This window comes from Hemitrygon akajei, chromosome 3 (assembly GCF_048418815.1).
Source record: "Hemitrygon akajei chromosome 3, sHemAka1.3, whole genome shotgun sequence".
NCBI classification, from domain to species: domain Eukaryota; kingdom Metazoa; phylum Chordata; class Chondrichthyes; order Myliobatiformes; family Dasyatidae; genus Hemitrygon; species Hemitrygon akajei.
This window is the reverse complement of record NC_133126.1, coordinates 118,511,824-118,534,213: the sequence shown is the minus strand read 5'-3', so window position 1 is coordinate 118,534,213 and position 22,390 is coordinate 118,511,824. Positions and strand designations below refer to the sequence as shown.

General features: G+C 42.2%; 1 protein-coding gene across 2 annotated transcripts in view; it reads left to right on the top strand.

The window, feature by feature from the left end:
• sned1 (sushi, nidogen and EGF-like domains 1) overlaps window positions 1-22,390 on the top strand; it is a 147,675-nt gene that overhangs the window by 79,072 nt on the left and 46,213 nt on the right. For both annotated transcript variants that reach the window (XM_073040661.1, XM_073040662.1), the window contains exons 9-14: window positions 2,800-2,913; window positions 4,476-4,607; window positions 10,181-10,291; window positions 15,870-15,986; window positions 19,746-19,865; window positions 20,520-20,636. In XM_073040661.1, coding sequence (XP_072896762.1) covers window positions 2,800-2,913; window positions 4,476-4,607; window positions 10,181-10,291; window positions 15,870-15,986; window positions 19,746-19,865; window positions 20,520-20,636 — 711 coding nt within the window. The remainder of the gene's footprint in view (window positions 1-2,799; window positions 2,914-4,475; window positions 4,608-10,180; window positions 10,292-15,869; window positions 15,987-19,745; window positions 19,866-20,519; window positions 20,637-22,390) is intronic.

Genomic DNA, 22,390 nt, shown 5'->3' with positions numbered 1-22,390 from the left:
TGGTTTTATGAAGAGCAGGTCCCGTTTGAAAAGCTTATTGGAATTTTTTGAGGATATAATGTGTGCATTAGATAAAGGGGAACAGTTGGATGCTGTATTATTGGATTACCAGAAGGCATTCGATGAGGCGCCACATTAAAGACTAATCCTTTGGATAAGGGTGCATGGAGATGGGGGTAATATATTACCATGGATAAAGATTGGCTAACCAACAGAAAGCATGGAGTTGGGATGAATGGGCGTTTTTTGGTTTGGCAGTCAGTAACGAGTAGAATATCACAGGAACAGGTGCTGCGCCTGCAACTGTTCACAATTTACGTACATTAATGATTTGGAAGACAGGACAGTGTAGCATATCTAAGTTTTCTGATGACACTAAATCGAATGGAAAAACAAATTGTTTAAAGGACGTGGAGAGTCTGCAGAGAAATATAGATAGGTTTAGCGAGTGGCCATGTGTCTGGCAGAGGCAGTACTACATTGAAGGAGTGACCTGGTTCACATCTTTACTATTGTGCTGTAGGTATTTCATTTAGCAGCTCTGTAAGAGCTGTTTGTTCTGCTATCAGCCTGTTATAGGCTGAAGATAAGGGGTGATGTGGAATGTGGGCCATCCAATTAGTGGGAGGTTTTTCTTGGTGAGGGACAATAAGGTTGTTCTTGGGCTTTTGTTCGAGAGGAGATGAAGAGAGAAAATGTTGGGGAGAACCGGTCATAGCATACAATCCACTGGTAGACCCATTTGTTCAAGAAGGATTGTGAGCGACGTTTGGAAGGCATTGTGCTCTTTCACATTGACCAAGGGCCCAGCGTATGAGTGACAGAGAAGTTCAAGATGAACTCCAACTTGTGCACATTGAACTGTTTAATTAGAATGGGCTCTTTTCTTTTTGTTATTCTTTACTAACCCTTTGGTTAAGATTAATAAATATAATTCCTTTAATCGTATGCAGTGTACTCGCTGTTATTTTGTGGCATTAATTTGTAACAGGATAGTGAATTACACAGGGGGTTTTGGGGTGGGCTTGCACCTCAAGCTCACACATTTGGTAGGGCTGGAGATTGTCTTCCCTGGACTTATACAGCCAAGGAAACAAGTGTTTAATTGGTAAAGTGAGGTTATCCACTTTGGAAGGAAAAATAAAAATTCAAGTTATTACTTAAATGGTGAAAGATTGCAACATGCTGTTGTACAGGGATCAGGAGTGCTTTTGCATGAATCAGAAAAGGTTGTCTTGCAGATGCAACAGGTTATCAAGAAGGCAGATGGAATGTTGAGCTTCATTGCTGGAGGGATTGAATTTAAAAATAAGGAGGTTATTCTGCAATTGTAAAGGGTATTGGTGAGCCTGCACCTGAAGCACTATACGTACTTCTAGTTTCCTTACCTGAGGAAAGATATACTGGCTCTAGAGGTGGTGTAGAGGAGCTTCAACTGGTTGATTCCAGAGATATGGATGAGGAGAGATTGATTTGCCTATGACCATACACTTTAAAATTCAGAAGAATGAGAAGTGGTCATATCAAAACATATAAAACTATGAAAGAGATAGATAACACAGAGGACAGAACATTGTTTAACCTGTTAATTAAGACTAGAATATGGGGTCATAGCCTCAAGATTCAGGGGAATAGATTTAGGATGGAGATGAGGAGAAACTGTTTTTCTCAGAGAGTAGTGAATCTGTGGAATTCTTTGCCCAGAGATGCAGTAGAAGCTGCCTCATTAAATGTATCTGAGACACAGTTAGACAGATTTTTGCACAGCAGGGAAATTGAGGGTTATGGTGAGAAGGCTGGTCAGTGGAGCTGAGTGCACAGCCAGATCGACCATTATCTTCTGGAATGGAGGAGCAGGCTCAGTGGTCCAGGTGTTCTTATGATGGAGAAGTGCGGCTCTCTGGAAATATGTTGGTAATCTGCATTAACTATCCTCCTCTTTCTCAGACAGACAGACAGACAGACAGACTTTATCGATCCCGAGGGAAATTGGGTTTTGTTACAGCCGCACCAACCAAGAATAGTGAAGAAATATAGCAATATAAAGCCATAAATAATTAAATAATAATAAGTTAATCATGCCAAGTGGAAATAAGTCCAGGACCAGCCTATTGGCGGAGTGTCAGGTGTCTGACACTCCGAGGGAGGAGTTGTAAAGTTTGATGGCCACAGGCAGGAATGACTTCCTGTGACGCTCAGTGTTACATCTCGGTGGAATGAGTCTCTGGCTGAATGTACTCCTGTGCCTAATCAGTACATTATGGAGTGGATGGGAGTCATTGTCCAAGATGGCATGCAACTTGGACAGCATCCTCTTTTCAGACACCACTGTCAGAGAGTCCAGTTTCACCCCAACAACATCACTGGCCTTACAAATGAGTTTCTTGATTCTGTTGGTGTCTGCTACCCTCAGCCTACTGCCCCAGCACACAACAGCAAACATGATAGCACTGGTCACCACAGACTCGTAGAACATCCTCAGCATCGTCCGGCAGATGTCAAAGGACCTCAGTCTCCTCAGGAAATAGAGATGGCTCTGACCCTTCTTGTAGACAGCCTCAGTGTTCTTTGACCAGTCCAGTTTATTGTCCATTCATATCCCCAGGTATCTTAGTAACACAAGCAGTGAGTTGTATTGAACTTACAATAGAGTAATAAAACTTTTTGTCAGTTGTCCTAAGGGATATTTTGAGATTTTCTCATACTGCCAAAGTTTGGAATAATTATGAATTGTAAAAGTCAGGGTTAATTGGTTGATAAGGTTTGTATCCTTACAATGTGTTTTTCTCTCTGCTCTAGAAACCGACGAGTGTGGCTCCAACCCATGCCTGAACGGGGGAGAGTGTATTGACTTGGTTGATAATTACACCTGTCTGTGCCCCCCGCCATTCTCAGGAAGACTCTGCGAGATAGGTAAGAGGTGGGCTGACATCATCAGTCTGTGTAGAGACGTCTCCCTCATGTGCAGAGTTTGCCAGTGAAGAGGTCAGGGAGTTAGCCTATGAGGAGAGATTGAGTTGCCTGGGATAATACTTACTAGAATTCTGAAGAATAAGAGAGGGTCATACTTGTGGCCATATTTATGACTGAAAAGATGGACAAGAGTGAATTAGATGATCCAGCCTTTTAAGTGCACAGCGATCAGCGTTTGCTCTTTCTGATTAGGCAGTTCGCTGAGGTAATGGCTCAATTAGATGTGAAAGTCCTGTGTGTTAAGTGGAAGGCAAGGTTTACAGCTACCATCAGCCCTTTCTGAGAGGAATCAGCTTTAATATCACCAGTATATGCTGTGAAATGTGTTGTCTTTGTGGCAGCAGTACAATGCAATACATAATAATAGAGAAAAAAAACTGAATTACAGTATATGTGAGTGTGCGTGTGTGTATACCTTTGTGTGTGTGTATATATATATATATAATATTAGTTAAATAAGTAGTGCAAAAATAGAAATAAAAATGTAGTGAGGTAGTGTAAAGGATTCATTGTCCATTCAGAAATCAGATGGCAGAGGGGAAGAAGCTGTTCCTGAACCATTGAGTGTGTCCCTCCAGTCTCCTGTACCTCCTTCCTGGTGGTAGCAATGAGAAGAGGACATGTCCTGGGTGCTGGGGGTCCCTAATGATGAATGCCACCCTTCTGAGGCATCACTCCTTGTAGATGTCCTGATTCTGCAGAGTATTACGGATACTACAAAGGCTAATGCTCATGATGGAGCTGACTAATTCAACCTGTATCCATTATGGAAATCCTTTAACACTGCATCTCTTTATGTCTTCTGCTAATGCAAAGGAAACCACCCCGCAGGTGGAACATTACCACGGCAGGTGATGCTGCTGACTGAGCTCCAGCTGAGTTCTGGAGTTCGTGAACGTGGTGCTTTTAACAATACTGTGTCTCTGTCTCCACAAATGCTGCTTGCCCAGTTACTCCACCATCGTTTTCTTTTTCGCATTAGATTCTAGCATTCGCTTGACCTCAGGAAAATTTTCAATGGAATTGGATACAATCACCACATTTATGGGTCATTAAGACTGACGCACAAGTAGACAAGGCATCAAAGGATGTAGGCCTAATGCAGGAAAATGGCGTAGAGTAGACAGGCAAAAGGTCAGCATGGCTGTGGTGGGCTGTCCACCTATTTCTGTGCTATACAACGCTATGGCACTATGAGTGTAAATAAAAATAGTTCCTCACAGGATCAGGAAGTCTAAGGTCCTCACTGAACAATGAGGGCTGGGTCCTGTGTAACAGCCTCTCCAACACTTTATATGCATTACTTAAATTGGAAACTGAGCAAGAGAATGCACTAAACTGACAATACAAAGAAAGATCTGCAAAGATTGTTTACTGTATATATTATTAATAAAGTATATTTTTGCAGTATGCATTTTAAAAATCCACTTGACACAGACAGGTGGAATAATGCTGATGGATTAATTGGAGGATCCTGAAACATAACTTTGCTTTCTCCAAAGGTGAGCCTGAGCCCCCCGCTTTGAACACCTGTCAGCCAAACCCATGTCTGAATGGGGGGAGCTGCAATGAGACTGAAGACGGCTACCTGTGCAACTGTCCTGAGGGATTTACAGGCCATGACTGTGAGAATGGTACGTGGGCCTTTTGTTGTAGTCATATGATCAGCCTCCACTGGGATTAATGGGACTGTGGCTTCAGTTGCTAATGCGATGTGGATCTTGACATGTCAGCGGTTTAGAGCAGGTTTGTATTGTTATCCTTGTTGTAACCAGTGTGTTTCAAGCTTCACCTCATTCCACATTTTTGTTGAATGTTCCCATTCCCGGTTTGTATTCCAGTTTAATTTCCATTGCTGCAGCACTTCACCATTCCTAAGTTCTTCCCAGTTCCCTCGCTGCTGGCCCCTCTCCTCCCACCGAATATCTGTTGTTGCCGATGAGTGTTTTTCCTTTTTTCCTTTTTGCTTTCATTTTTCCAGGTAGTCAATGTCTATTTCATTCTGTCCCCTGTGTAGATCTCCCTGTCGCTTCTCCAACACATCTGTCTCTTCCTGGTTTTAGTGGCCCCTTAGTTGCATTCCTATTTCAGTTCCTTTTGTATGCTCGTTATTTTTGTCTGCTCCTGCTCTGAATCTCTATACCCTCTTTTGACTCAATGCCTTAGTTTTGTACTGAGCACCTTATTTTTGCAGAGTTCTGTTTTCTCTCTTTACACTGTCTTGTATAATTTATATTCTGTCTGTTGTCTGTACCCACACGCCTGTATTGCTGCTGTAAGCTTTCCAGTGTACAGGTACCTCATGGTACCTGTGCACATGACAACAAACTCACTTTGACTATTTAAAGTCCATATTCCAACATCTCTGTCCCTGCTGTACAGTCCACCCACTCCTCCCACACTTTTGCCCAAATCTTCCATTCTTCATTTGCTCTTTATGCTGTTCTTAAACATCCTCACTTACTCAGACATTGTCTTTATTCCTTTCTCATCATATGCTAATCCAACTTTCCCCTAAACTGAGCTGTTTCATTCAGATCTCAGCTTGCTATCAAAAGGCACGAAAGACTGTGAGTGTTTGAATCTGGCTAACATGTGTTGGAAGAACTCAGGGGATTGAACAGCAACTGTGGGGAAGAAAGGAATTCTAATGCCAGGTTTCAACCTCAAAACATTGACAATTCCTTCCCCAACACGCCCCCCACACCAGATGCTGCTCAACCCATTGAGTTCTTCCAGCAGATTGTTCGGTGTTCCAATCATGGAACAGTAGAAGTTTAGATACAGAAAATCTCTGTTAATTCATGATCTGACCATTCACAAATCCCAATGGTTCAGCATTTCCCCTCACAGGAGGGGAAATTGTTAGCAATTTCCAGTCACCGATGTTTTGATCTCTCTGCTCCCCTAACACACATCCTGTCCTTGTTTCAATACTTCCTGACAAATCTGCAGAGCCATGGTCCCACCTTCCCCTTCCACTTTCTGGATCGCAGGTTCTTGTCCTTCCTTTGCAATTTACCTGATTATCTTGGCGATCCTCCAATGAAACCTGTCAGGTTCACTGAAATGTTAGTGTATCGCGTCTTTTAAAGTAGTGCTAGAAAGTTTGTGAACCCTGTTGAATTTTCTCTATTTCTGCATAAATATGACCTAAAATGTGATCAGTTCTTCATGTAAGTCCTAAAACTAGATAAAGGGAACCCAATTAAATAAATAACACAAAAAACATTATACTTGTTCATTTATTTATTGAGAAAAATTATCCAAAATTACATGTCGTTGTTGGGAAAAGTATGTGACCCTCTGCAAAAGCTATTTGGAGTCACATGTTCCAATCAATGAGATGAAATTGGAGGTGTGGGTTGTAACAGTGCCCTGCCCTCTTAAAAAAAATCACACACACACTAAGTCAGGTTACTGAAAGAGCCTGCTCTTCTCAAGAAAGACCTGTTTATATGCACCATACCTTGATCAAAATAACTTTCAGAGGACCTTAGAAGGAGAATTGTAGAGATGCATGAAGCTGGAAAATGATACAAAAGCATTTCTAAAGACCTGAGTGTTCATCAGTCCACAGTAAGAGAAATTGTCTACAAATGGAGGAAACTCAGTACTGTTGCTACTCCCCCTAGGAGTGGGCATCCTGCAAAGATCACACCAAGAGCTCAACATAAAATGCTGAAGGAGGTGAAAAAGAACCCAAGGGTTACCAGAAAAGATCTGCAGAAATCTCTAGAACTTGCTAAAGTCTCTGTTTGTGCATCCACTATATGATAAACACTGAACAAGAATGGTTTTCATGGAAGGGACACCATGGAGGAAATCACTGCTTACCCAAAAATCATTGCTGTATGTCTCAAGTTTGCAAAAGACTACCTGGATATTCTACAGCACTTCTGGGACAATGTTCTGTAGACAGATGAAACAAACAGCTTTTTGGCTAGAATGCGTGTGGCTATGTTTGGGAGAAAACAGGCACTGCAGACCAACACCAAAACCTCATCCCATCTGTGAAGTGGTGTGGAAGGAGCGTCATGGTTTGGGTCTATATTGCTGCCTCAGGGCCTGGACAGTTTGTAATCATTGAGTGAATAATGAATTCAAAATTATATCAAGACATTCTACAGGAGAATATCAGGATAGCAGTCTGTCACCTGAAACTTAAGAAAAGTTGGATAATGCAACAACACAATGATCTGAAAGACAAGAGGTAATCAATATGTTTTAAAAGAATGTTTTAAAAAGAAGAAAATCTATGTTTTGGAATGGCCAAGTCAAAATCCTGACTGTTATCCTATAGAATTTTGTGGAAGGACCCGAAGCAAGTAGTTAATGCAAGGAAGCCCAACAACATCCCAGAGCTGAAGCAGTTTTGTAAGGAGGAAAGTTCCTCCAAGCTGATCAACGGTTACTAGAAATGTTTAGTTGAAGTTATTGCTGTACAGGGGGGTGGGGGGGTCACACCAGTTACTAAAAGCAAAGGTTCACATACTTATTCCAACAGCTACATGTAATATTGGATCATTTTTCTCAATAAGTAAATGAACAATTTTAAAGTTTTTTGTGTTATTTATTTAATTGGGTTCTCTTTATCTGGTTTTAGGACATGTGATGATCTCATCACATTTTAGGTCATACTTATGCAGAAATACTGAAAATTCTACAGGTTTTACAAACTTCCTAGCACCATTGTAAAAGAAAAAAATTGAAAATGTATTGCAGTATTAGAAAACTAACATCCTGGAAAATCTCCTCGTCTCACACCACCAAACTCCCAAGTGTGCCAGATAATTGGATTTTCACGGAATTCCTCTATTTTTCATTTCTATTCTCCAGAAATGTTTTGCCATTTTTAATACTGGTAACCCACTTTACCACGTTTAGCATACAACTGCCATTACTGAAAATCTGAAATAAAAGCAGAAAATTCTGGTGACACTCGGGAAGTCAATAGCATTTGTTTAAGAGACATTTAGGGAGTCCGAGCAGGTTCATGAACAGGTAGGGAATGAAGGCACATAGACCACGTGCAGGCAGATAGGCAATTTAAATTGGCGTCAATCCCTCAGTGTCAATGGCAGCAGGATACTAGATTTCTTCAAAGACCCCAATAGAACTTCAGAATCAAAATCATGTTTATTTTCACTGACTTCTGTTGTAAAAATTTTTTCTTGTTCCAGCAGTACAGTACAAGACATTAAAGAATCGTATAAGTTATAATAACCTATAAATAAATACATAGTGCAAAAGTAGAATAGTGAGATAGTGTTCATGGACTGTTTGGAAATCAGATGGGAGAGGAGAAGAGGCTGTTCTTAAAATATTGAGTATGGTTCTTCAGACCACTGTATCTCCTTCCTGATGGTTTATGAGAAGCGGTCGTGGATGGAGAGGATCCTTAATGATGGACATGACCCTCTTGAGGCAATGGCTTTGGAAAATGTCCTCGATGGTGAGGAGGCTTGTGCCCTTGACGGATCTGGCTGACTCTACAACTCTTCAGCCTGTTTCGATCCTGTGCATGGGAGCCTTCATGCCAAGCAATGATGCAGCCAGTCAGAATGGTCTCCATGGTACATCTGTAGAAATTTGCTACAGTCTTTGGTGACATATTCAGAGATTCAAAGTACATTCATTATCGAAGTATAATGATTGCAGTATACAACCTTGAGATTTGTCTTTCCACAAACAGCCACAAAACAAAGGAAACAATGGAACCCTTCAAAGAAAAACATCAAACTCTTCCCCCCCCCACCAACACACACGCACACACACACACACACACACACACACACACACACACACACACACACACACACACACACACACACACACACACACACACACACACACACACACACACACACACACACACACGGCAAAAAAAGCAAGCGAAAAACACAGAATATAAAACACCAACGCACAAAGTCATCGAAATAGTGAAGGCATATTCGGCTCAGATCAATCTAGCAGTGTTTTGTAGGTTATCTACAAGTCGCCCCGATCAAAGTCATACAACAGCAACAAACAAAAAGGGGTGACTAGAAATCATGTCTCCTCCAGCTCTCGATGAACTATAGCCACTGGCATGCATTTTTTCATACTTGCATCAAGTGGTTGTGCCCAGGATAAATCCTCTGAGATGTTGGTGCCCAGGAACTTGAAGCTCCTCACCCTTTCCACTGTTGGTCCCTGGTGGGAATTGGTGTGCGTTGTTCCGACTTCCTATTTTTATTTAGACATAAAGCACAGAAACAGACCTTTCAAGGGCCTGTGCCTGTGATGTGTGTTCTACGTTCTGTATGGAAAGAGGGTCAGAGTTAAACCTTCAAATTGAAGTCCTTTTGTCAAACAAATGGTTTGATGTTCATTTTGACACAGAGGCTTCAGCCCAAAATATTAGTTCTGTTTCTATTCCCACAGATGCGGCCTGATCTCCTGAGTGCTTCCAGCATTTTCTGTGTTTATTACTACTGCTTTTAGTGATCTATCTATGGAGGTCAGAAATCTCTTTTCCTAGCTTATTTAAACATCTTATTTTCTGAGCGATGTATAACATATTTCATGTCTAGTTGTAATTTTTCACACCTGCATTGATACTCAATTACCAATTACGCGATTCTGCAAGTTTACTAACATCAGTTGCTACTGTCCACCTCAATGATGAATCTACCCAGCCCAATAAGATGTTTTCTTCATATTTAGAATTACAGTTTTTGGTTCTAAATCACTGCTGTATCTTATTGACAGAAGTCATCATTGTGGGAGCCCATCTTCCTTCTCAACAATTTCCTCCCTTTCCAATTATCTTTCTGTTTTCTGTTTGAGAGAACAGGAGCAGGAGTAAACCACCAGAACTCAAGTTCAAAATAATCATGGCTCATCAATTCAGGCATCAGTTTCTCTTTTGTGCCAGTTCCTCATATACGTCAACTCTTCAATCCATTATCATCCACCTGAAACTTATCTAATGATCTGATCTTAACCACCCTCAAAGGACAGAGAATTCCAGAGATTCATCACTCTCTGAGAGATAAGATTTCTACACACTTCAAGGTAGTTTTTGTCCAATACTGTTCGTCCTTGAGTTCTGCAGCTGTAACTTTAGCAAATGTTTGTGCATGTTCAGATCCAGGTTTTGAGAATATCCTCTTACTCTGTATCCAAGTGCTACCGGAATAACTTTGTCTTTTCTTGCCGACAGAGGTTCTCCAGCCTTGCAGTGCCCACCACCAGTGTCCCCATGGTGGTTCCTGTGCTGAATACGGAGGAACGTACCGCTGCATCTGCCCGCAGGGTCCCAGTGGGAGAGAGTGTGAGTTGTTTACAGAAGCTATGGATCACAGTAAGGGACAGACACACTCACCAGCAATATGGCCAACAAGGACAGAGAGTCGGAGCCTGGAATAATGTCAGCAGAAATATAGTCAGTCACCTTTGGGCTTGGGGGTTTGAGAGAGTCAGGTTTACAGAGAGACAGTATTAGGGAGTTGGGGTAACAGGAGTAGAGAGGTGGTCAATAATGTGGGGTACTGGGGGAAAAGGATTATTGGCTGATAGTGTGAGGGAGATGGATTTATATAAGTTGAGTGTAGTCAATTACAAAGTGGCTGAGGAGAGCGGTTAATAACATGAGAAAGGTGGAGAAGCATCTGTACAGATGCAACTAAAGTCGAGGGAACAAGTGATTATATTTACAAATTCACTGCTATGAAATTTAAAAGGGCCACATATTTGACCACACTTTTGTTTTCTTAAGTTTTTTTGTTTTATTTTCATACTTTTGTTACAGATCGTGCTATTTCAGTCATTGCCTTTTGCTTCCCCCTATTTGTTCCAGTTTATGTTGTTGCAAAAGCAATTCCAAGTACATTTATTGTCAACGTATGTGTAAATGATACAACCTTGAGATTTGGCTGCTTGCAGACAGCTGCAAAACAAGAAACCCAAAAGAATCTGATTTTAAAAAGACCAAAACCTAATGTGCAGAGAGAGGAAAAAATCACAGATCGTGCAAGCAGAAAAAGCAAAAGCAACAGCATTCAGAACAGAAGTGAGTCCGTGGCTCTGCAGTCCAGAGCAGCCAGAGTAGGCCCATAGCCTCAGCCTCAGTTTGTCACACGGTGGGGAAAATTGCAACGAAGCCCAGAGCGGCCAGGGCAGGACTCAGCCTCAGCTTCAGCACCATGGAAAGCAGAGTAAACGACACGAAGCAGTGAGCAGAACCGGCTCGCCCCTTGCCTCCGGTCCTGATACCCTTCCTTTTCTGGCCTGGTGTTTAAATTGTCCAAACCCCAGATCATCTCCCACACTAGGACCCGGTCCCAGCTGCATCAATATGCTCTGGGCCTGGACCCCACCACCACATTCCGGCCCGTACCCAACCTTTCCAAATTGGCCCGGTGTAGATCGATCCAACCTCGCTCTCGACTTCAGCAGGCAGGCTTTGAAACTCCTCCACTCCGCTCACTCCAGCTCAGTCTCAGACATACTTCAAATTCCCTCCAACCACTTCTCCCCGAACATACAGTACTTTGACCACACTCTGACTTTGCATTGCACCCCCACACATCAACCCTCAAGTCAGCCTCACAATCGCTGTTTTCTTCATTGTTTGTGTTGATAGTTTACCACAATTTTCCACAGATAAAGTGTTATTAATAAAATATTTAGTTCTGTTTCTTGCTTTATGAAGCACCAGTCAGGTGTCACCCATCTTCAGTAGTGCAATCTTAAACCGGATTCTGAACATACTCCAGAAATACACCAGCTTTCTTTTTGACATTTGTCAGTCTTGCAATTTTAATCCATGTCCTCACGACCACCCACTATTAAAACTACTCCCTGTCTTTGCTACAGTTATACCATCTAATACCTTATAAGTGCTGTCAGAGTTCCAGTCATCTACTACAGCCTCAAATCCCTTTCTGTTTCCTAATTCTGCCTTTAAATTGTGGGTGTCTGTGAAGAGTAAGAATTTCAGGTTGTATACTGTATACATTCTTTGATATTAAATCGAACCGTTGAAATTCTATACTGTTTGCTTCTTTTGAAATCCTCTCACTTCAGTGATGTAATTTCTTGGATCACTCAGAATTCCCACTTGTAGAGATTGATTAAAGCACACAAAGTCTTCATTCATAAGGCAAAGACTACTCACAAAGGTCTTACTAAGACACTGGCATCAATACTAAGACTGCAGTGACAATGGTCCACCTTTTAGTGAATATAGCAGCTTCTGCATAAGCACCAGCTAATATATTTCAGACTGTTGCTGTTCCCAATGCTGGCTGCTCACCAACTATTGATCCATCACTACTTGCCAGCACAAGGTATCAAATGCAATCCATATAAAGGCACAGGATTCAGTGAAGTCCCAGGGGAAACACACAATATTTATTACAGCTCTCAGTAACACGGCCAAATGTGCAAGTGCATGCATCTGCAGATAACAAGGTCTTAGTGTAGTGAGCTCTGACTGTTTGCATCCAGCAGTTGACCTAAAGTCAGGTCCTCTAACTTGAGCTGGTACAGACAATTCATTTAGATTTCTTTTTATAATTTCTGCTTTTGACTTTGATAGCCAGAGGCTGGTTGGGGATGTGGAGGGGTGGCATTTTGTAGCTGTGTTGATAAGCAGGGAGGACATTTGATCTGGTTGTAGCCGTGTAGATAAGCAGGGAGGACATTTGATCTGGTTGTAGCCGTGTAGATAAGCAGAGAGGACGTCTGATCTGGCTGAATTGAAGAAGGGTTTGTATTTGTCAGTCTCAAAGGAATCTTCCCTGGGCCCATCCTGATCTGCTGCCATCAGTTTGGTCAGAGTTCAGCAGAATGCCCTGATAAAGTTGCCAAAGCAATTTGGAGTGACTACTAAGAAAAATTCAATCTAAAAGTCTAATTATTGTCTCCTTCTGCGTCTCATAGCGCATCAGGCGTCAACCTTGCCATTTCTGGAGCATTTTGTCTGGTTTTTTTAATGAGGCTGAGTTGCTAGCTTGACGCTCAATCCAGACGAATGGAGAGTGTGCAAGGAGCAGGCCGGATTCGAACCTGGGATCACTCGCCTTGAAATTCGGTGCAGGTGCCTCTATACTACCGGCTGGCAAAAGTGTGAATAAGCCACTTTAACTCAATCCTAACATTGAAGAAATACTGGAAGTATGGTTGTTCTCACCATGAAGCAACAAGGCCACCAATGAAGGAATTTTTTTTATTTCAACATTACCCACGACAGAGTGAACTAATCATCTTCACTGTAAACAATTTGCGCATTACTGAGAATAACTTTATTATTGTTAGAGAAGCCTAACATAATAAAGCAAACAGGGCAGGAGTTAAATCTAAGTGATCTTAATATAATATGTCATTGTGGGGACTAATTCAATAGTCACAAGCAGGTTCAGGGAATGCATTTCACAATAACTGGTGTCTCTTTCACTGTAGGGAGTGTAGCAGCTCCTTGTTGCTTTGCTCAGCTACACAATTGGTGCATGCATTTTACTGCTCATGGGCTGCAGGTCTCAGCAGACTCAATGTGATAATGCTTACTGAAGATGTCCACTCCTTAAAGATCATTCCTGCACTTGAAGCTAGTCTCCCGAACATAAAGCAGCATCCAATGGTGCTTTATGTGACGTCAACCACATAACTCTATCCTCTGTCTCTTAAAGGGAAATAAAAACGGAAAATGCTGTGGATACTCAGAAGGTCAGGCAGCATCTGTGGAGAGAGAAACACCAGCATGAAAGATAACTTTCCCTGCATAGTTGCTGGCTAACCTGCTGACTGTTTTTCTGTTTTTTTCCCCAACATATGCATTTCAGAATAAGAACCTGGTCTATTATAATTTCCTTAAACCACCTGATGTTTGTGGCTTTGTAGCAGCAGCACCGTGTAGAGACAAGATTACCATAAATTATAAAAATAAATAAATAATGGTGGGGGGAGAAGTAGTTCATGGTTTCATGGACCATTCTGAAATCTGGCTGTCGAGGGGAAGAGCCCCTTTCTGAATTGCTGCTGACGGAGTTACATTATTGACACAGGGTTCACCTATATGAACTGAACTGAAGATATTACTTGATCATTAAGTTCCTCTGCAACAGCACTGCTTGTTATTTCACTTCTGATCTCCCCACATACCTCCAGCAAGTGATAGGTACACACAATGTCATGAAATATGACAAATTGGCTGACTATTATCACCTGCAATGAGGTACAGTGAAAAACATTGTTTTGGATGCCATCCAGAGAGTTCAGTTCATTGAAACAGTGCCTTAAGGTTGTGTGGTGAACTAGAAATACCTGTCTGACTGCTCCTGTGGCTCCTCCCACAGACCCTGCTGACTGCTCCTGTGGCTCCTCCCACAGACCCCTGCTGACTGCTCCTGTGGCTCCTCCCACAGACCCTGCTGACTGCTCCTGTGGCTCCTCCCACTGACCCTGCTGACTGCTCCTGTGGCTCCTCCCACAGACCCCCGCTGACTCCTCCCACAGACCCTGCTGACTGCTCCTGTGGCTCCTCCCACTGACCCTGCTGACTGCTCCTGTGGCTCCTCCCACAGACCCCCGCTGACTCCTCCCACAGACCCCTGCTGACTGCTCCTGTGGCTCCTCCCACAGACCCCTGCTGACTCCTCCCACAGACCCCTGCTGACTGCTCCTGTGGCTCCTCCCACAGACCCTGCTGACTCCTCCCACAGACCCTGCTGACTGCTCCTGTGGCTCCTCCCACAGACCCCCTGCTGACTGCTCCTGTGGCTCCTCCCACAGACCCCTGCTGACTGCTCCTGTGGCTCCTCCCACAGACCCCTGCTGACTGCTCCTGTGGCTCCTCCCACTGACCCCTGTCTGACTGCTCCCACAGACCCCTGTCTGACTGCTCCTGTGACTCCTCCCACAGACCCCTGCTGACTGCTCCTGTGGCTCCTCCCACAGACCCCCTGCTGACTGCTCCTGTGGCTCCTCCCACTGACCCCTGTCTGACTGCTCCCACAGACCCCTGTCTGACTGCTCCTGTGACTCCTCCCACAGACCCCTGCTGACTGCTCCTGTGGCCCCTCCCACAGACCCCTGCTGACTGCTCCTGTGGCTCCTCCCACAGACCCTGCTGACTGCTTCTGTGGCTCCTCCCACAGACCCCTGCTGACTGCTCCTGTGGCTCCTCCCACAGACCCCTGCTGACTCCTCCCACAGACCCCTGCTGACTGCTCCTGTGACTCCTCCCACAGACCCCTGCTGACTGCTCCTGTGGCTCCTCCCACAGACCCCTGCTGACTGCTCCTGTGACCCCTCCCACAGACCCCTGTATAAAGGCGACTGTGGTCTGCTGCTCTCCCTCATTTTCCCCAGGATGTAGTGTTGTTTGTTCTTCCAGTCAATAAAAGCCGATATCTCGTTTCCTAAGTCTCAGCGTGAGTTATTGATGGTGCATCAGGTTGTACTCGGGAAAACGATAACAGAATGTAGAATAAAGTATCACAGTTACAGAGAAGGTGCAGTGCTGGCTGAGAATAAGGTACAGGTCATAACATGATAGATTGTACGGTCGAGAGTCCATCTTATCCCACAAGGGAACCATTCAATAGACATTCAGCAGTGGATAGAAGCTATCCTTGATCCTGGGAGCATATGCTTTCAGGCTTTTATATATCCTATTCACTTGGCGGGGGGGGGGGGGGGGGGAATGAGGAGAGAATGGCTGGGGTGGATAGGGTTTTTGATTATGTTAGCAGCATGAAATGTAGATGGAGGAGGGGGAGGGGGAGAGATTGTTTTCCGTGATGCACTAGACGGTGTCCACACCACTCTGCAGTTTCTTGTGGTCACAGGCAGAGCAATTGCCAGTAAATTCAAAGTGCCACCATTGACCTCGTCCTTCTTCTTTGCAGTTATCCCATCCCCCTGTGAGTCGGACCCCTGTCAAAGAGGAGGGACTTGCAAGGAACTGGATGGCTCTTATACCTGTCAGTGTCCACCCGGCTTCAGTGGGAGGCACTGTGAAAAAGGTCTGCTTTATTTATACTGTGTTTTCTTCCCAGCTTTACAGAGTAAACTACAGTCCACTCACATTGTTATGTTTATATATAACCATTCAGTCACTCTCTGCTCCATTCACAGTGTCCAAACTATTGATGTACTGTTGGATCTATCTTTATTTTCTGACCCTTTGGGTACTTTAGAAAGTCAGGAATGAGAGAAGTCTTAATGCCAAGATTTCAGTTTATTTTAGAGTAAAGACAAATATACAAATATTAAGCAAACTAAATAAAGAGCTGAGAATCGATGTTAAGATATGAAGACAAAGAATCAAAGAAGGTGCCTCCTCTTCCTCTTCTTCTTGTGTTGTTTTATGGCGGTTGGCAAACCAGCTTTAAGGTGCATTACCGCCACCTACTGGACTGGAGTGTGGATCATTTGATAAACAGGAGGAATGAAAAGAATTGCATTCCCTAAATTCTATATAAGAAACCAGAGTCTTTCAGATACTTCATGATATAGGTCCGTATTCCTCTTAAAATGTCTTCTATACCCACAGCAGTTTTTTAGTTTATCTTAAGCGCTCCTATCATCTTCACTCTTTCTCTTTCATACTTCTTACATTTTATCAATACATGTTCAACTGTTTCTGGTTGGTTACAGTATTCACACAACCCAGTTGGATGTTTCCCTATTTTATATAATGTGTAATTAAGACTTGTGTGACCAATTCTTAAATGACTGATGATCACTTCTATCATTCTATGCCCACCTGATATTCTTTGGTATCTGACTTGCCTTTGTATTTTGTACAGTTGTCTCTCTATTTCACTCTCATCCCAGTGCTTCTGCCATGTCTCCTCAATACATGTTTTTATAATGCTTTTGACTTCCGCTTTGCTTAGGGGGGTCTGGACCTGTATTATAGACATTGTAAGTGTTTGTTTAGCTATAATGTCCACTTTTTCATTACCCTCCACACCACAATAAGCAGGAACCCAATGGAAGCTTATTTCTACCCCATTTCTTCTTCCTGATTTTCTTAATTGGATAGAGGTTAATGCAGACAAACTGTCTGACCAAATTACAGCCTTTTTGGCATTATTTTCTTCTATCGAAGATAATGCACCCAATATTACCATTAATTCTGTTGTCTACACTGATACAAGTTCGTTTCTAAAATGCAGATCTATATATTCCTGTACTATCAGTTTGATTCCACAGTTAGACTTCTTTTTTTAAAGTTGTTGCAGGTTTATATCCACTTTATGTATTGTAAAGAGCCATGGGGGAACATCAGATAATGGAACTGTAGGGCTATATTCCATCTCGTGTAGACCATATTTTTGTGCTGCTGCATCCCCAATCCATCCAAACCTATTATAATTTGAATTATTATGTTCCCAGCAGTCCTTTAATGTAGCTTTAGCTGGATGTGAATAGTTATAGTTTTTTTTTACATTTGTTTGTCATTTTCTCAATTTGCTTTTTCCATGTAAGTTTCTCATCAAATAACAAACCAAGGAACCAAATTACCTTCGCCTGCTCTAATTTTTGTTCATATAATTTCACAGAAACTGTTTTGCGATTTATCACTTGCAACTTACTTATAAACAATTTGAAACCCCATTTATTTGCCCACTCCTCCACTTTACTAATTGCATCTTGCATTTTCCTTTGTATATAAATTAAATTTCTTCCCCTCACCCATAATGCCCCATCATCTGCATATAATGATTTCCACACACTATGTTCAACCTGAACAAATATGTCATTTATCATTATTGTAAAAGAAGGTGCCTCTGAAAAATCTATCACTTTTGTAATAAGTGAAGAAAAATTCCTTAGATAAGAATGAATTAGTTAATAGGCTACACAATTAAAGCAATTGCATCATGTGGGTAATGTGCTAATACTTAGCCAATGAAAAATAAGAAAGGTGTAAGCTGTTAGTTTAGCTGTTATACCACTTTCTGCTGAGTGTGAAAAATGCATGAGTTTGTTAAAAAGTACAAACCTTATAAAAAGTGTTATTTTAAAAAATAGTGGTCTCCAGCAGTGCTTTCTAGTGAGAGTTTTCTCCATTATCTATGCATAAAGTGAGAGTGAGACTACAGTCTTAACATTCTTGCTAGTCTCAGTTGATAACGACACAAAATAGGATATTTCAGCTGTAAACTGATACTGAGGAAGAAAGAATGTGGATAAGTAAGGATATAGCAAATACAGTGAGGCACAGCTCTGAGATTAAGTTGCAGTTAGTTAATTGGAAGGCGTACATGAAGTACTATTCTGAATTTTAACTACAGTTAGTTTGTCCTGGTAGTTTTTAACAGATCCATGGGAGGAGATCTTTACTCTGCATCCAATTTCTTCTGCAAGATCTGCTGAGGTCTGCACCTAACTCATGCAGTACCTTCCTAGAAATGGGACAACAGGAGAATTTTACTGTGTTGCTAACCTATACTGCATTTGGCCTTGAAATACTTATTAGAATATTTTAAAGGGAGATTTGCTCTGTAGTTAATCTATGGATGCCCTTAATTATAATGTATGATTAAGGAGGGCAGTGGAGGGGTTTTATTCTGTATCTTTCTTAATCTGAATATTAGCATGGTGATTGGGAGAAATTTGAAAGCTTTCTTACATCAACAACAAACCACTGCAGACACACAAGCTCAATAAAAAGCATTATCATCAAATATCCTGCAATAATAAAGGTACTTACCTTTCCTTTACATGTTATGGGGGGGGGGGGATCGGTGCTGACATCATCTGTGTACTAACATTTCAAAATGAGAAGTAGTCACAAAAATACAAGAAAATAGGAGCAGAAGTGAGCCACTTGGCCCCTCAAGCTTGCCTCAACCCCACGTCTGATTTATTCTGACCTCAACACTTCTTCTGTGCCCGTTACTCAACTTTCAAGTATTTATCAATGTTCTCGTTAAATATATCTAATGACCTGGCCTCCTGGGCCAGAGAATTCCAACGTCCACCATCTCTGAGAGTTAACATTTCTGTTTACCTCGAACTTACATGACTGGCCTCTTCCTCTGTAAATACTTCCCATTGTTAGGGACTCTGCCAGTAGTGGAAACATCTCAACAATTATCCAGTCAAACTCCCTTATGATCTTGTATGCTTGATTAAGGTCACTTAATCTTTTAAATTCCAAGGAATACAGACTGTCTATCCATGCTTGATCAAGCAACCCTCATACCAGGAATTAGCCATATGGGTCTCCTTTGGAGCTCAGCAATGCTTCTATATCCTTTTTTTATGTAACAGAACTTACTTCAGGAGAGGCCTCACCAACTGTAACAAGGTCTCCCTGCTCTTAGTAATACACAAAAGTTGCTGAAGGAAATCAGCAGGTCAGGTAGCATCTCTGGAGAGGAATAAATAGTCGACATTTCAGACCAAGACCCTTCATCGGGACTGTTGCTCTCTATTCTTAACCTACAACCACTTCACAACAAAGATCAACATGGTGTTTGCCTTCTTAACTACTTGATGGACCTCTTAGTCATCTGTGCACTAGCCTAGATTGCTCCAAATCTGACTCTCTTGAAATTTCTCTTCTATTTAGATAATAATCCACCTTTAGGTTCCTCGTGCCGAAAAGCACTCCCTCATAATTCCTTACATTAAACTCCATTTGCCAAGTTTTCACACAACCTCTCAATCTGTCTATATCCCTTTGTAGATTCACACTGTCTGCAAGACCGTCAAACTATTTCATCAGTCATCTTCATATAAAATAATTTTTTTCTCCATTCTCTCAGAAAGACTCCGCTCCTGTGCATCCAATCCATGTCGGAATGGTGGAACCTGCAGAGAGGTTCCTGGAGGAGCTTACCAATGTACCTGTTTGTATCGATTCACTGGCAAGAACTGTGAGACTGGTATGTGTCAAGTTTATTTCCATGTGTATGCATACCCAGGGTATTAATGTCATGAAAGTTTCCTTTTTGGAAATTTATGTTTGTACATTTCACACATAAATTATGTAAATTTCTAAACTGTCTATAACTTGTAGAACAAAATAAACAAAAAGAATTAATAAAAGTAAAGATAATGTAAGCAAGACTTCAACAGTAGCTGGGTGAATAATTATGTATAAAAATGAACAACAAAGTTTAAAAGGATTTCCAAAAAAAATTGGTTTGAATTGAAGTTAAGTCTCATTGGGAAATGGGTAGACAAGTAAGGTTACTATGAAAATTGCATACTGGTAACACTTTAAAGGGGTTTCTCATTGCCTAGAAAATTATAGCATCACCACATTAATACAACTGCTTCTCAATAAATTTAGCACAGCAGTAACAAAGGGGTACAGGGAATAGATCTAGTTTAATTGGAAGGCGTAGTAGGCACAGACACCCTGTACTGTAGGGTTCCATGCTTGTTCATAGACAGCCAGTAAAGCTGTGAAGTACTGAAAAGGTGGACATCCATGCATGTCACCAAAGCCATGATAATTCCTGTGTGACTCTCATCCTGCCTCTGTCTCATCTGTCCATTTGTACCAGAACTTTACCCTCTTCCTCTCTCCGTAGGAAAGCCAGACCCTTGTTCTTCCAGCCCGTGCCAAAACGGTGGCACCTGCTTCCATTACATTGGAAAATACAAGTGTGAGTGCCCCAGGGGATTCACTGGACGGCACTGCGATACAGGTATCCTAGCAACTGTCTGTTCCATCAATGTACTGAATACACTTCCCATTTCACTGAATGGTGATGATGGGACATTACTGGCACACATCCGTACTTATTGAATATTGTACAAAATGCCAAAGGACAATCAGTCTTATTAACTGTATATAGAGTTCTGATGAAATAAAGTTGTTCCCACTTCCTCTAATTGCAATCTCAGTAGGGTAGATCACTATTGTGTAAGATCTCAATTGCTGAAAGCCCATTCCATTTACTCTCTATCTATAGAATCCCGAAGGACTTTGTTTTTGCTCAACTGTTTATAATTCTACGGCATCACAACTTTCTCACTCTCCTATTCTATTGAGAATTCCAATGGAAAAGACTTTTTCCTGAATGATACAGGGATGTAGCACTTAGAGCTACTGTCTCACAGCTCCAGTGGCCTGGGTTCAATGCTGACCTCTGCTGCTGTTTGTGGTCATTTTCCATATTCTCCCTCTGACTCCATGGGTTTCCTTTAGGTGCTCTGGCCTCCTCCCACGTGCCAAAGGCACTGTGGGTGTACCTACACCTCAGGGACTGCAGCGGTTCAAGAAGGCAGCTCATCACCACCTTCTCAAGGGCATCTAGGGATGGGCAATAAATGCTGGCTTAGCTGACGATGCCCACATCCCATGAATGAATAAATTTTTAAAAATAATAAATAAATGTTGAGAACAGGTCTCCATTAACACACTGGTGTGTCTTGCTGGATAGCTGTGGCAGCAGGGCTTCAAGGAGTCGGGGAAGTGCTTGGTGGCAAAAAGAAGGAGGGGCAGAAGGTATACTGCCAGACGTGATCGTGGGACCCAGGCTGTGTCAGCCACTGTCACCTCCTTGAAGTTCTGTCTTTGGTGCTGACCGTGAAGCTAAGTGCTGCTGAATGGTGCTAGAACATACACAGAGATAGAACCACCAAGTCTGCTGCCTGACCAGTGATATTGTAACCGCTGAATCTGAAGGTGTTGAAACCCCCTAAGTGAGATTCGCAGAACTGTAAGACACAAAGTTCCCTTATTAGTTTAATATGTTCACAAATGCTGATACATTATCCTATTTCTCCCCTTAACTATAAATACACTCCTGAGTAGTCCTCTCTTAGACTTGCCAATTGCTTGCACTGGCGATAATTCTGAGGACTCAATTCCCACATGTACAGGTGATCTACACGCAAAACACTTCCCTTTCAAATTGCTGAAGTTTGTTCTGAGCCCTCCTCACTTGCTGTATAACACAGTGATCGACCCTACAATTCAATCGACGCAGCCTGATTGATTTTACTGCCTTTATGTCATTTGCTGTTAGTCTGCAAACTAGTTCACCGCCATTGAAGAAATATCATTCTACTTAATGTTCAACCATCATGACAAATGAAATACTTAGATGGAGAAAAGGCCGAGTTTATTAGTGGAAGAGAATATAGTCGATGTTTCAGGCCGAGACCCTTCAGCAGGACCTGGAAACAGAAGTCCTGATGAAGGTCTTGGCCCAAAACATCGACTACTCTTTTCCATAGGTACTACCTGGCCTGCTGAGTTTCTCCAGCATTTTGTTTGTGTTGCTTGGATTTCCAGCATCCACAGATTTTCTCTTGTTTGTGAGTTTGCTGGTGTTAGGGGAAATCTAACAATTGGAGAATCACTTGAGGTTCAGGTCTGTTACACGTGTCAAAGGTTTATTGTTCATCACTGATGGAAAAGCTGCTGTGTTTATGCTGCGGACAATGTCTCCAC